At 33.1% G+C, this 16,523-nt stretch overlaps 1 protein-coding gene across 1 annotated transcript; it reads right to left on the minus strand.

Moving 5' to 3' along the window:
• Window positions 1-1,318: 1,318 nt before the first annotated feature.
• Window positions 1,319-12,379, minus strand: LOC121981327 (acyl-coenzyme A oxidase 4, peroxisomal-like). The gene is made up of 13 exons (XM_042533782.1): window positions 12,169-12,379; window positions 8,731-8,832; window positions 6,721-6,827; window positions 4,828-4,905; window positions 4,624-4,747; window positions 4,441-4,514; window positions 4,314-4,373; window positions 4,120-4,229; window positions 3,841-4,000; window positions 3,410-3,486; window positions 3,163-3,334; window positions 2,970-3,062; window positions 1,319-1,696 (listed from the first exon to the last, which is right to left on the minus strand). The coding sequence occupies exons 1-13, from the start codon at window positions 12,185-12,187 to the stop codon at window positions 1,565-1,567; spliced, it is 1,308 nt and encodes a 435-aa protein (XP_042389716.1). The 5' UTR covers window positions 12,188-12,379; the 3' UTR covers window positions 1,319-1,564.
• Between the last annotated feature and the right edge of the window lie 4,144 nt (window positions 12,380-16,523).

Here is a 16,523-nt window from a genome sequence, read left to right on the forward strand (position 1 = left end):
CAAATATTAACACAAGCAATAGATCATCGTTACTTTCCACCAAGACGACAAGATCTACGTTAGTCAAACGAGAACAATAGTAGATTCGATCACAATTTTCTAAGATGGAACTCGAAGCCTTACTGTGGTATCGGAGAACACTTCGTCCATGGTGCGAGACCAAAATCCTGGATCCTACTCTGCGTGCATCATTCGTTCGGTATCAGAGCAGGCATAAGAAGAAATCAATCGCTCGATCGAGACCGTGATGACGTGAGGATCATGACTCATGTCTGCTTTGTGGTCTGTTGAACTCGGCTAGAAGAACTTGGCTAGACTGGAAGACTCGGCTAGAAGAACTTAGCTTGGTGACTCGAGCAAGAGGTGATTTAACTTCAAGTGACACGGCAACTCGAACTAACTCAGCCTAGGGACTCAACTGAGAGGTGACTTGGTAGCTAGAACTAACTCGGTAGTTTGGGTTAACTCAGCAGCTTGGACTAAACTAGAGTGACTCGAACAAAAGGTGACTCGACTAGATTGGTCACTGGAAGACTCAGTCAGACTGAAGACTCAACCAGACTAGAGGATTCAACTAGGCTAGAAGACTCAACCAAAATAGGATGGAGCAACATAGGCACGCCCCGCTAACCTAAAACGGGATTGATATCGACGATAACATATCTACAAAGAACATGCATTAGTTTCACATGCTACATGGATATAACCATCTTTCTTCAACACATGATCGATCTTATATCTCTTATTTTAATTTGAATAAATTTACCATGTTGAGCCATTGTAGTTTGTGATCGTATTACCTTGATCATGTGCTTTGACTATTGTGGATTTGTTTATCCGAGAACAAGCACTTGAACCACAATTGGACAGCCATTGCATGTGTTGGCACAAAGGATTCTCTAGGAAATTAAACAAGTCGATACATTGATTTACACTAGTGTGCTAAAACAAACCAAAACACAAAAAATCAATGAAATTAGTCCCAACGAAATGAATAGAAACATGATAAATCAATCTTAATCGTGTCAGCTCAATAAATTTTAAATAATCTGATTATTTTTCACGTATGCAGAAATGCTTGAGTTCGCTGTGTACAAACCAAAAAGACGTAAATCTTATCAATAACTACAAGAAAACAGATACTCTCACCAACTTAATTAGCTGACATCTCTAATATATAAATCAAAAGATCAGTAGCAATCTTCTTTCTTTTCCCACAGATAAAGATGGCATGTCAAAATTTTAATGCACACCCCGAGAAAATCTTAAATTCTAAAACCGGATAGATTTTTTTAAAAAAAAAAAAAAAGAGCTCACATCCTTAAATTTTCATGCATAAAATAAGATGATATTTATTTTATTTTACACATTCAAATTTGATATCTGAAATAGCATTTGACATGGAAATAATAATCAAAACACTGGCGATCACAAATTAAGGCCTGTTCTTTTCTACTCCTGTCAGTTTAGTTGCAGGATGTATCTTATCTTTGAGTCCAATAGTGCAGATTTTGATTTATGCCTGGAAAGTTAACAGAGCATGCACTTAAGTAAATAGATAGTATCAAAGACGACTTGATTTCCTCAAAGCAGCAGGTTTAAAGCTAGCGATCCCTGTGATCTCCCTGGCAGTTACCATACTGTTTATATCGTAGGTTCCTTCGTATGTGTAAATTGGTTCCACATCACAAAATGCCTGAAATAATAACCAATAAAGCATGTCAAGTGTGAAGTCTTCAATATCAATAGCACTTGTAAGCCAGCTAGCACAAATATTCTCTTACTTTTTTCTCCAGAGGAAATTAAACCAAAATGGCATATTATGTTGTTTGAGATCTTACAAGATACAAAGAACACTTAGAAAATAGGAGTCATCACTAAGACACTAACACTCTTGTTTGATTGACATGCTTGATACTTTTTCATGAAAATGAAATTTCAACCTATAATTTACTATTTTGCATATGATTATATCTGAATACTTTTTCTTAACATTTCACAGTACAATGGACCAAGATTGAGAAAATATAAAGGCGGAAATAATTTGTAGACTCAAGTAAACATTTCAGATAAGTCATCTCTACCATGTGAAAATTGGATGATCTCTGAAAGCTACAATAAGAATAACACTCAAAATATAGTTGAGCAGTCGAAAACCACATTAGGAACATGTCGATAAAACTTAGCTGGTTAATATCTTCAAATACATACAGTATCAACAAGAATTTATGTGTCCAACAAAGAACTACTGGATATTAACCTGCATATATTACCCCTGTGAATTGATATCAGCTGCTAGACCGGCTGATTTAATGAAATCAATCTAGGATGATAGCTGTAGTTGCTTTCTACAATGATTTGTACTTGCACCCATATTAATAAAAGGAGGCCAAAGAAATACAATAGTAATTAGTGAAGGGCTGGCACAGTTCTAAGAAAAAACATTTCCAAACAAAGTTTACTATTGAATATAATAATATAATATAATAATTATTGTAGTTTTAGAGTTTATGCTGAACAATGAACAAAATAAACTAATAAGAATAAGACAACATACTAACCAGCATAGTTATATACACATATGTTTGTATAATCTCAAGAGTTCAATTCAATTCTACCAGTTTGTATAGGTTCAAACCAAACCGTATTAACTTTACCTATCTTGTAAACCAAAACCAAACAGATAAATCATTTTTTTTAGTTTGGTTCGAGATTGATTCATCAGTCTAGGAAGGGTTACAGATGCCACCCCTACAATTCAAAAGCACTGTATATTCATGAGCGTATGAGTATATGGACACAAGTAATTCAAGAAGTAAAATATCTTTCAAAGTTTAAGTCCTCATAAGTTTGCTTAATGTCATCATAAGTTGAGATAATATTTGGACAAAAGTCATTATTAGAAGACAATCATTAGCAAAGAAAAAGAATTTTGTATTTCGTATAATTAAGAGAGAGCAATCCTTTACCTTTGCAACTAGAAAATCAGCCAAAATTCCATTGCCACCGAGTAATTCTCGCCCAAGGGAAACAGTCTCCCTCGCCTTTAAGGTAATCCATGCCTAAAATTACCAACAAAATCCAATTGATAAAATTAACTGAGTCATTTTAAACTAAAGACAACCGCTTGACGGTGTTCTTTTATATAAATCTAGAATTTACCTTTCCCAAGCTTGCTTGCCCTGCAGTCATCTTCCCAGATTCATACAATTTGCATAGACGCCAACCAATGAGAAGCATTGCTTGAATATTACCAAGCATGCGAACAAGCTTTTCCTGATTAAGCTGAAATGCTGCTAATGGGGCTCCAAACTGCTTTCTCTCTTTCAAGTACCTGTTTTCACTCGAGCCTTTAGTATATTACATACTCTAGACCTCTGCAAAATGATTATACAATTACAGTTCATACCTGTTGCATATATCAAAGACTCCCATCACTATCCCAATTGGTTGCCATGCAACCATAACACGTGAAACAGCAAGAACCTGTTTGAGTGGATAAAAAAACATTCAATAGCAAAAACAAACAATTGAAAAGCAGAAAAGACAACAATGTGCGTATTAGCTGTACACAAGATCCTGTAAGCAAATAATCAAAGGGAATATTAAAAAGATCTCCAACTTCATTGACATTGGCTAACACAATGGTCTAATCCTAGGAAATTTCTAAACACAAACCAATTAGTTGAGTTAAATTAGAACATTACAAGAAGTATTATGATGAAGAGTGCATATCTTTCAACAGATAAATCAGTTAGTTCCATCAAAATCAAAACAATATCACTATTATAAGAAAGGATTGTCATAACTTTCTTGTTTGCAAGCATTTCAGTGTGTCACCTTGTTTGTGTCTTGAAAGGAGTTTACACCTGGTAACCTATCTTCATCAGGGACAAAAACTTTTTCCAAAACAATATCACCATTCTGAACCATCCTCAGGCCAATCTTATTTTCAATTTTTGTGGTCTTTAATCCAGGAGCACCCTTCTTCACAATAAATCTGCAACATGTAACACAGGCCATTTTCTTTAGTATTAGCTAAAAAAAACCTCAGGCTTTCTTGTTGCTTGTGTCATGCTAGGTTATTTTTTGAATCATAAGAAAAAAATTAAGCTTTACCCATTTATCTGGTTAGTACTAGTATTCCTTGCAAAAATAATTAGCAGATCAGCAAATGTACTATTTCCAATCCATCGTTTTTGGCCAGATATAACCCAACCTCCTGAAACCTAATCAAGAAGTAAAAGAAAAATCAAATTTGTTTCATGATGAAAAGATTCAATGTAGATGACATAACTTTTAAGTTTACAAACCTTAGTGGCTATTGTTTTCAATGCACTAGCATCACTTCCATAATCTGGTTCCGTTAATGCCTATACAAAAAAAGTCAGCAAACCACTAACTAATTTTAAATCAAAAGGAACTAGAAACTCATCATACCCAACAAGCTATTTTATCGAGTTTGGCAAGCGATGGTAAATATTTCTCTTTTTGTGCATCTGATCCACACAGTGCTGACCTCAACAACAACAAAAAAAGGTAAGAGATTCAGCCAAAGAAACACACTGTATGATTAAATTAAAAAATTTGTATAACTAACTCAAGAAGAAATTTAAATCCCACCAATTGTAAGCATCGCCAACGAAGAATGGACTAAAATAAATGTAGAGCAACTAGCATCAACTCTAGCAATTTCTGCTGTGGCAATAGCACTAGCAGTAATAGAGAGCCCTGGGCACCCATATCCCTGTAGAAACATTGTTTAAATTGTCTTCTGGCACATACAGACTAAGAAGAATCAATCAAAAATAACCACAATATAAATACCTTTATAGTCCCTCCAGCAACACTTAACTCAGCAAGCTTAGGAATAATGTGAAAAGGAAATGCAGCCTTCTCCCAGTACTACAAAAATAGAAGTTCCACCTTTTAATAACTAGCAAATCTTAGCGTGAATTAGATACACCCAAATTATACCCATGGCCACACTACATCATATGCATAACATGATTGCAATATTAATCAAGAATAGATAATCAATATTTGAGAGTACCTAAAGCTGCACAATCATGGGACCCAAGGAGAGTGACATTTACATCTAGTAATCATAGTAGATGGACAGGATTACAGCAAGTAAAGTAAGCAAAGATGACAAAGTGAGATGCATGTGCTATAATAAGAGAGATATAGTGTGGTCATGGAAGGATCTCTGTGTCAATTAGATTACAATATTAGTGTCACCATCAATTAGTTATTTGAGATAACTACAAGGAATTTCTAAATCATGATAGTTCAAAATCTAGTAACAAGAGTCTCATATTCAGTTTCACACATTGTCATCAATACTCTGGCATTATATTAGAGCTTTATGGCAAGTTTTGGTATATATTAAGGGACCCTTGAAACCCTAGTTGATAATCCAGTTTGGCCTCCTTTCTACTCTTAACTGCTTGTTTTGTTTGCTTTATGCATTGGCTCTTATATTATTTTCCTTTCTACATTTATAACAAAATATGCATACTCTACACTTAATATTTTCTTGAATTATTTTTGCATAATTTTGTCTATGGATATCAATTGCTTCATTAACATGGTCAATGATTTTACAATTTGCTTAATCATTATTGCTTTCATTGCCATTGTTACGTGCCTTGACACATATGTAATTTAACATGCTAAATGGGACAAACAAAATGAATACTTAATCAAGATCTAGGTATGGTTTGCAACCACAAGTATGTATTACTGGTGATTACACTTAATTGGTCCCTGGCGAGTGTGCCATGTTGAGCATGCACGGAGTCCCTTTTTATGGCTTCAAAATGCAGGAGGAAAACCCATATATCCCTAATCTTCAGCCTAATTAAACTATAATGCTAAAATAGAATGATATAGCATATTGCACTATTAAGAATATTTTAATTGTGGTGTTATTTTCTATACATCCTTTGTTTCTCCGCTAGCCATTTTCTACATTCATATAGCTGCATTCCTGCTGGCTCTTTTCCTTAGTTGATATTCCTTTGCTTTTGCTTCATGATTTACCTAAGGAAAATCCTATGAGAGGTTAAATGATTATTTTGAGACTTATTTGTTACTAGGTTTTCATGTAGATTTTTCATGAAGGCCTTCAAAGGCTTCTTCATCTGTGTTATTCTTCTTTTTCGCATTTTTTATTCTTTTAGTATTATGTAGCTAGTATCTTTAAAGGTTTCAATGTGTACAAATATAATTTTTATCAATAAAATATGCTTTTTTTTATTTGCCCCTTTGCATGTTCTAACTAGTGAGCAGCGACAGGTTGTATCATATGCATGCATTTTATAATGCCCTTGTCACATAGACCAACAAGAATGACACAAGTGATGTTGATGGAAATGGTGTGACTGCAAGTTAATCCATCCCTATTCATTAGGGTTAGGAGTCATTTGGATTGTTACGGGTGCCCACCACAGTACTCATGTATGACTTAACAAATGCATTTTTTAGATTGTCAAAAGTGTTTGTTACAATATATAGTGGCTTGAGGATCAAACAAAATTATATTTGGATACAAGTAACTAGCAACATACATAGACTGGCCTTTCATTGCTCTTAGAATTTGTAGAAAAAGTAGATGTGACTAGAAGATATAGCATATAAGTATTTCAATATAATACCAATCACTATGATTATTTGACCACATCACTTCAAGAAATTCCAGAAATGATAAGAAGTTACCTCTGCCATTATTGGAGCTACTTCTTTTTCCATTACACCTCGGACTCTTTTACATAAGGCCCTCTCTTCTGAATTCAACAAATCATCAAACTGATAGTAGTCAAATGCTGTAGAAGAGGCACAAATCAGAAAATAGAAGAGAACTTGCAACAAAAATGTATACCACCACATCAACAAACTGAAGTCACAACCATCTGTCATCAAGCACATTATTCTTTATTTGGAAGAGTGGTTTAAAAGACACACTTCTTGATCAAAGGTGTTTTTTCATAATTACAAAGAAAAACTAGTTTTGTCAAACTTCAACAGGAAAACTAAAAAGTAATTGTTGGTGAAAGCTTGTGGAGTGTTTAAAAAAAAATTGATTTTTTTCTTATAGGAAACTTTGTCTTTTACTCTTCTTCATTTAGAAATACCCTGTCAATGGCAACTCCAGAAATACTTATTAAATTATTATTCTAAGCATATAATTTGATAGTTACATGATATTCTTGTAAATGTACATTAGTGATGCTCTAAATCTATAACTATGAGCTGAAAATACAAATACTTACAAGTTTATTAATTAAAATCTCATTCATATTAATATTGCATTGAATTCAATTATGTATAATGTAAGAATTATATACAATATAGTAATTATAACTCTCTAACAATGTCCATTTAAGGCATTTACACTCTCAATGTGCTTTTATCACAATTTTACCAAACACTTAAACAATAAAAATCACTTCGGTGTATCAAACAAATTAGCAATTTCCCCCACAACACCTTTCTCAATGTAGCTTTTTTGTGCCTGCAAAAGTTATATCAGACTAAGCCTTAATTTATTCCCACTGCTAAGCTTTATGTAAGATTGTTCATTACTAATACTAAGGTCATTTAGATCTTTTCATGTTTTTACTGATATGAAGGTCATTTCAATCTTGTCAATGTTTCGCATAAAAAATTTTAGTTACTTTACTCCTTATATGATTAATATTTATTTATCTCAACAGTCTATCGAATATTGTGGAACTTAGGTCTTGGCTGGTGTGTTTCATATCATCTTACATATTTTTACTCATTTCCTCATCAACTAAGGTTGCATATAATTATTCACAAACAATAATAGTTTTCTAATTTTCTCTCCTATAAACTCCACAGATCTTATGGTTGACATTTAGCTGTGCCAATTTTTGGGTGTGATAACTTTTTTCCCCAATATTCTGAATCATAAAGCACGAAAGACCATAAAAAATATTTAAAAAAATCATTTGATGTTAGAAACAAACAACAATCACGAACAATATACTGAACAAAATCTTGAATATAAAAACTTCAAAACTATGAGCTTGTAAGAAGTTAAGAAGAAGCAAGAATATAAAGGATACCACAAATTTCTAAATAAGATGAGAGATGGTTATGACCTATGGTGAAAATTTTGGATATAGTATAATCTGATAGGACTATACAGAGTCAGTTGCTTGGGGAATCTTCTGTGATCCTCTCATAAATTTCATCAAGATCCCCAACAAAGACATGCTTATATAACCCAACCCCCATTACTAAAAATAACAAAAGATTAACTCAACTTCATGTAATGTAGGTAGATAGTAGTGTGAATGAATCCCATGAATGAACCATCTATCCCAATATACCTACCAACTAAAATTTTAGGGAGATGAAAGTTATGCACAAGTTTTCCCTACTGAATCACTGAAACAGATTGATCCAACACTAGCCTAGACGGCTAGACCTTATAAATTCTAACTACAATTGTCTACATATTCCCAATGAAAAAGATGAACTACAGCACTTAAGGATTTGAATGTAGCATTTATTTATCCTTAAGAGTTTTTAGACCTATAAAAATTAGCAAGAAGTCACTACTTCATGTGTTTTTAATGTCAAGACTTTTCATTCAAACCAAGACAACATATCATGCTCAACATGAAATTAGTACCTGTCGATCAAATAAAGGAAAGGACTATTAAAAAAAATACATGCTAGAGTAAATAATCATCTTACATGCAGGAGGAAAGATTGATGCTGGTGTTGCTTGAGGAAATGCAACTGAAAGCTCTAGTGGGGCTCCAGATTGTGGATCAATGGTACCATTGGATTGATCACCTGGTAAGATTAGAGAAACAACTTCTCAGACTATTGATATCATAAGAAAATTTACGAACTACTATCTTGATAGAGTACTTAAATATCCAGTCATGAAGCATCATATATTCAAATAACAAATATTTAAAATGGCAACACCTTATCACACATGCAGGACACTTTACCATCCCCACTGAGAAAGATTAGAAAATGAATTGTGGAAAACTAGTTTATGCATAGCAAAAGTCAAGTAAATAATTAATGTCAGGTATCCAATACAACAACTACCAAACCTTATTCCACCAGGTACTGTCGGCTATATGGATCCTTTTATGTCATTGGGCTCTATCCCCTGCTATATTATCTTTTATATTTAAATAAATTTTATATTGTTTTATTATTGCGAACCAAGTCTTTTTTTGGCATTCCTCTTCCTCGTTTGATATACACATTTGTGATAGTTTCACATTGTCTAAGTAAAGCATTTATTGGTCGTACATGTCCGTACCATCTTAAACAGATGCAACATCAACTTTCTTTCTAATATTTTTATTTCTTATCCTATCAATTCTTATATGCTCACACATCCTTCTGCTTATATGCTCGAGTCATAACTCAACATTCAACTCCATATAAAACAACAGGTCTAACCGCCATTTTGTAAAACCTTCCTTTAAATTTTAGAAGTACTTTACGATCACAAATAACACCTGACACTCTTCTTCATTTCAACCATCCCGCTTGTATTCTATGTAAGACATCTCTCAATCTCTCCATCATTTTTGTAAAAATGATCTTAAATACTTAAAACTAAAATTTTGTCCTTACTCTACTAAATTTAAAGTCTTTCACTTTTAGCATTTCCGACCAAGATTCGACTCCTTCACATATCTCATCTACCAAAGCAATATCATGCACTGCGGTACCATTTCTTGGATGTGTCCAGTGGATTCATAATCATGTACTTAGAGTTGATAATTGATGTAACCCTATCTTCATAGGAAATGTTTCGGTTAATTAGCCTGAAATCTTCATTTTTAACATTATATCCTCATACATATCCTTAATTGGTTTAATATATGCTATGATAACATCTCTCTTTTCTAGACTTCTCTATATAATTTCCCTTGGGACTTTATTTTAAGCTTTTTTCAATAATATCATATGTAAGTTTGCTTCTGTTGTCAATACTTTTCAATTAGTTACCTAAAGATCCACAAAAAAAACACGACTTGATGTGTTAACCATTGTAGAATCTTTAGATTACACAAAGTAACAAGTCAAACAAAAAGTAGCATAAAAAAACACGATTTGATGTGTTAACCATTGTAGAATCTTTAGATTACACAAAGTAATAAGTCAAACAAAAAGTAGCAGAGAACTTCAAATTTAGTGGCTGTTGAGATACCAAAAAAAAAATACAAAAAAAAGGAGTTTGAACAAAGCTTCATCCTGGATTAATGTAACTCTTTCCATGTGCATATACATGGTGCAATCAATGCCTCAAGGTGGTGTTCAACTAACGTATTTTGGTGTGGTTGACAAAGGATTATAAGTTAGCTTTTTTACTTGTGTTATTAATGTGTGCGTGGAGTTTGCAATGGCTTGGTAGCATGCACATGGAGCTTGCGGAGCTTGAGTCATTGAGTTGACTTTGTCGCAACCAAGTTAGTTCAGCTCAAGGCTCAAGAGGTTCGCGAGTTTAGAGAAGGATATTATGGGACAACCGAGTGAGCTCCTCAGTGACCATAGGACGAGGAGATTGGGGCTAGTTCTTTATCTTTGGAGTCATAAGAGGTGGACTTCGTAGGTGATAATGAAGGCAGGCATGGGAGACAAGTTGTGGGTCTGTTGCATCTGAGGGATTGAGGTCCTTAAGAAAAGTGATCTCTTAGACAACATAAAGTTATGATGGCCAGAAGATAAATCAGATAGGCTTGATTGAAGGCCTTCAACCGAAAAACTTGAGTTGTCTAATTAAGATCTTATCCAACCCAATCAATTGGATGCATGATGAAAAAAGTCTTCCTGGTACACGTAGCTATCGTCAATGCTAGATTCCCGAGAAAGGGTTGGGATACATTCAATTCTATTATACGTAGTCTTGCCTTGTATTGTAAGAGGTTGTTTCCACGACTTAAACCCGTGATCACAAGGTCACGACAACAACTTTATCATTGCGCCAAGGCTCCCCTTCGGCTGAATGCATAATAAGTTGACTAAAAATATTAACCGTCAACTAGATGAAGACTTAGTTGATTTTATCATTGGTAGATAAAGTTTTCTTGTTTGAATATCATTCGATTGGCCGTTGAGTTGACTAATTCCAACCAAAAGCTATCAAAATGAGATCTTTTATCTTTATTTGGATGCAACCTTTTTACTATAAATAGGGACGCAAGGGAACATTGAATAGACAACTTATCCACAACAAGCATTCACTTTTTTGTGCTCATTCTAAGGCTTCTGGTGCTTATGTCAGGTAATATCTTCCCTGTGCTTATATTTTATATTTACAAGACAATATTTTATATGAGGTTTCTCCACTTCTCTCAAAGGAGTCTTTCATAGTGAAAATTTCCATCTTGATCCATCTATCCATCGCAAGGTCATGGAGTAGTACTTGAAGTCCTTGCTTGTTAGCATTTGTGCTTTCTCTCATTATTTTACATATCCACTGATCTCAATCTTTATATTTAACTTTGTGCGAGAAAGAAATTTTGTTTTTCAGGTTGAGAGCTATTCACCTCCATTTAGTGGATGCAAGCTTGGTTGTTTTAGATCAAAAGCTATTCATCCCCTCTAGACGCACAATGATAGCAACATACACATAGTGTTTACTCAAAAAGAACTTTTTGACTTGCATTTGAACAAAGATATGGAATCCATAATGCCAGGAGGTTCATTAGGAGATTATTACGGCAGTGACAATTAGGACATGAAAAATCCTCAAAGTCTCCTAAGCCCCTTATCATCAGATCAAACTCCATTTATCTGACTGAACCCATGCAATTGGAACTATAAAATAAACCAGCCGTTTCAACCTAACGTGTCTCCCGTCGACTAAGATCGATCACTAAACAAAAACACATCGAGTCTTTAAAAACCTCAAATCAATAAGATGGCATATGCGATCTTACACCGATCTTAACCTAAACCAAACGGAAACACATGACGTGTGTCACGACTCCATGATGGAAGTGAAATGGGATCCTCCACTTCCCTGTACTACTAATCACAGAAGATCAAAATTCATATACTAATTCCAAACCAGATAATCCGTACTAAGTGCAAAATACAACATTAAGAAATCAAGAATAACCATCAGATTCGAGGAAGGAAAAGGAGGAGCCTGACCTCGTCTGGAAGACGCCATGAAGCTGGAACACCGAGGTCCGTTGTCAAGTAAGAAAGACGCAGGGAAAGACAGACGGACGCGCAGGGAAGGGGGAACAAAGACCAGATGGGGCGGTGTGAGGTGCGCATCGCGATGCTGGCATGAGTAATGGACGGTGGATTCATGCTCCTCGCCGTGGTGGGGCCGGGGGCGGACAACCACGAGACACAACTTGAGTCGCGGCCTTTGACACGACGATTGGTGCTGAACTGAATTGGCAAAATTATTACATTTTATTATCTTGATTACATTACAAGTTCACGAAGGATGGTATGGCACGTCACGGAAAGGTGAGGTCATCAATGACGTCAGTGTTGAGATGGGAGGAGAGCGGATAAGCACGAGCTGGTGTATTATTTTAAAAAATATTATTTATATTCATGACTTCAAAGCATTATTAAATAATTTTTAATTATATTACTAGTATGATCGTGCACACGCGTTGCGTGTGTAATATAATAATATATAAATTATTTGGGCCCCAACAATAAATTATTGTAATAGACTTCCCTATAAAAAAATTATTTTAATTTAATATTATACTTATCTTATCTTAGTAAAAGAAACTAAGAAAAATATATTTTTTAACATTGTCGGCTTAAAATATTTATAGAAGTTTTTTTATCATGTTATCAATTCTAAGATGTGGGACTAAAGAGAACTTTATTTTTTTTATATAAAATAACCAGAGAAAATTAATGATGAGAAAAATTCATAATAATACGTCATAATTGAGTCTAGAACTCTAGATTACTGATTGTTTCGCTTGTGGAATTACTAATAAATCTTAGAATTATTTTTAGTGTGAATAGAAAAAAGGACAGTAACGTAAATTCATTTTAGGCTTCATCAAAATTAGTTAGTAAAGGACGAAGATTTTTAATAAAATAGTAAGATAAAATATCAATTTTATTTCTGGAGTCGACAATCATAAATTTGGAAGTGACTAACGTTTTGGATAGTTATGGAAAATTACCGTCCGGATAATATTAATCAATTAATATTTTATTATAAATGGTCTATTATACTTTACGAGATAAAGATAAAATTCTTTAAAAAAAGGAAATAAGTGTGATACGGATAAGATTGAAATAGAGGAGGTAGATTTGTCGATTATAACTCAAGTTTAAAGAAAAAGTAAAAACATCAAAAACAATCGATAATTTACCAAAACGCATTTAAAATTATATAATTTTTAAAAGACATAATTAATATTTAAATTTCTCGAAAGACAATATTAACATTATTATAATGTTGATGGTGCATAAATACTAAAATCGGTGACTGTATTTGGAAACTCGAGAAATTTTTTAATAAATCCTAGTAAAGTTTTGAGGATTTAGGTTAAAGTGAATAATATTATATAATTATAGAGATATGTGAATATTTTTTGGATATAATAAATGATATTAGAATCATAGTTCAGACCAGATATCATATGGGATGGTTTTAACGAAGTTGAAGGTGGGTCCGGGATAGGTCAGGATGACCGGATATTTACATGGAGGTCCAAAGCAGGTCATGAGTGACCGGATACTCGTGGGGAGATCCGAAGCAGGTTACGAGTGACCGGATACTCGTGGAGAGACCCGAAGCAGGTCAAGGTGACTGAATACTCATGAAGAGGAGTGAAGCAGGTCAAGAGTAACCGGATATGGATGTTCGCGAGAAAACTCAAAGCAAGTTAGGATGATCGGATGCTCACGTGGAGGTCCGAAGCAGGTCATAAGTGACTGAATGTTCGTGAGGAGGTCGGAAGCAGGTCAGGGCGCTCGGATACTTATAGAAAGGCATAAAGCATGTCAAAAATGATCTGATACGGATGCTCGCGGAGAAGTCCAGAGTAGGTTAGGATGATCAGATACTCACGGAGAGTTCCGGATCATAAGTTAATGGTAGGATATCTTCATTGACATGAAAACTTTTAAATAAAACCTAAAAATAAAATTATCAAAATCTAAATCTAAAATAGATAATATCACATCAATGATATAGAATACGTGAATATCGTTTTTAAGCACAATCTAGTGATGGTGGGAAATATAAAATATTGAAATCGTAAAATTAAATATATCTTTCAAAAAATTTATAATTTTAAATGAGTCTTTTAATAATTGCTATAGAACGCAGGCTTGTCTTTTAACTAAACTATAAAGTCAGCTCGTTTTCCATGTTAAAATGTAAAACACCAAATAATTTAAATAGATGCTTATCAAAATATGAAAAGGAAGTAAAAACGTCTTTATACACGTTTTTAAATTTTTTTAGGTGATGCGCAATAGTAAATTAATTTTAAAGTAAATGAGAAATAAACATTAAATATTTGTTGAGTGATGAAGGATTAATTAAGTTTTGTCAAATAAAGAAATTAGTTTGAACGCTACCATGGTCCATAGACATGAATCCATGAGTGCTAACTCAAGTTTGTTGAAGTGTTAGATCTTATGGGATCAATATAAAATGTGTAATCGACTTAGAAAATAAAAATGGTAAATCTTGAAAATGGGTTGCAATCAAGATTGAAAGTCAAATTGAGAGGTTAGATTGCTTAGTAGGTCAGCAAACTGGTTGAATTAGCTCGGCAGGTCGACAAGTCTGATCAACTCAAACCAACTTAAATTGACTCAGCAACTAAGCCACGTAAGTCAAATTTCACTTAAATGTTTTCTCAAACATATTAAAATAATTTGATCAAACCTAATCACTTGAGATCGAGCATTGTTACCTCAATACATATTATCAAGAAAAAAGTGTAGAATATTGGATATTTTAATTTTTGAGACATATTAGATAAAAAATTTAATTGAGAAACATTATTTGATTTATAGATTCGAAAAATCATTTTAAAGAGACATTTTATCTCTTACGAAAAGACACAACAAACTCTTTTATTATTATTATTTTTTAAAATGACTAACCACTTTCATTAGTTAACTATTCAAAACAGAATTAATTAAGAGTGTGTTTGATTCAAGTTATCATGTATAATTTTAGTTATATAATTATCAGGTAATCAACCAAGGTTATGGGAAATAAAACATAACCAAATGTTATTTGATTCAATTTAGGTAATACAACAAAAATTTATTTGTTTAAAAGTTTTAATGAATAATCTAATTTAATATTTTACTATATTACCCTTAGTTGCAAAACTAACTATACTTAACTCTACGTTTTTTACTTTTCCTTTTTCATATTTTTATTTATATATATATTTATTTTTTTGTTTTTTTTTTTATGTTTTTGATGTTTTTCATTTTTTATTTTTTTTTAAAGTTTTTTTTATTATTTTTTACTTTTTTTAGGTTTTTTTGTTTTTTTTATTTTTAATGTTTTTTACATTCTCTATTTTTTTTAAAAAAAATATTTTTTATTTTTTATGTTTTTTTCTCATTTTTTTTTAATGTTTTTCTATGTTTTTAAGTTTTTTTACAATTTTTTATTTTTTTATTATTTTTTTATAGGTTTTTATTTTTTATGTTTTTTATTTAATTTTAAAATTTTCCTATTTTTTATTTATGCTTTTCTTTTTTATCATATTTTTCTCTTATCCGAGGATATTTTGGGTAAAAAAATTCGTTAACCTCGGATTTAGCAGCAGTTCAAAAGGTTGACCTATTCGGAAATCTCCGGATCTATGCTTATTTTCAACTCCCCGAAGTATTTCGTCGCTTGCTACACCCTTCCTCGTCTCTGGGTGCCTAGATATCCACCGTAAGCCTTTCCTCGTTTGAACCTCGCCATTAACGTTAAGGCTATGTCATCCTAAGGTGCTGCTAAATAGAAGAATCTTATCAACGTCCATAAATGATAAATCATAGATCGAACTGCCGAATTGGAAAAATTGGGTGTTATCATAGTATCAACTAAGTTCACAGGCTGGAGATAAGCAGACTCGAACCGTTGACATCCGCCACAGGGTAAACCACCGCCTCTCAGGCCTCCCCGACTGATTCTACCATAGAGGCCAATGATACAATAACTCCCCCCTCTCCCCAGAACACAGCTTATAATTTTCATCGTACTGTACTCTCCAAAAAGTAACTCTTCTTAAAATCTTAAAAGGACCCCCAACCAAAAGCACTTTAAATACCATTTATGATTAATTAATATTAATTACAGTTTGGCCCCAAATCGATGTCCAAAGTCTTTTTGATATCTTAAGATATCCTTTAATAATATTAATTGACATGGAAAAGATGTCTTTATTTTTAACTGCCACTTATAAAGATTTTCATGAGAGCTTTAAAATATTTAACGTGGGACTAAAAATATAGCAATTCTACAACAACTACAGAATTCTTCCTTTGTATGA

Source organism: Zingiber officinale, chromosome 5A, assembly GCF_018446385.1.
Source record: "Zingiber officinale cultivar Zhangliang chromosome 5A, Zo_v1.1, whole genome shotgun sequence".
NCBI lineage: Eukaryota > Viridiplantae > Streptophyta > Magnoliopsida > Zingiberales > Zingiberaceae > Zingiber > Zingiber officinale.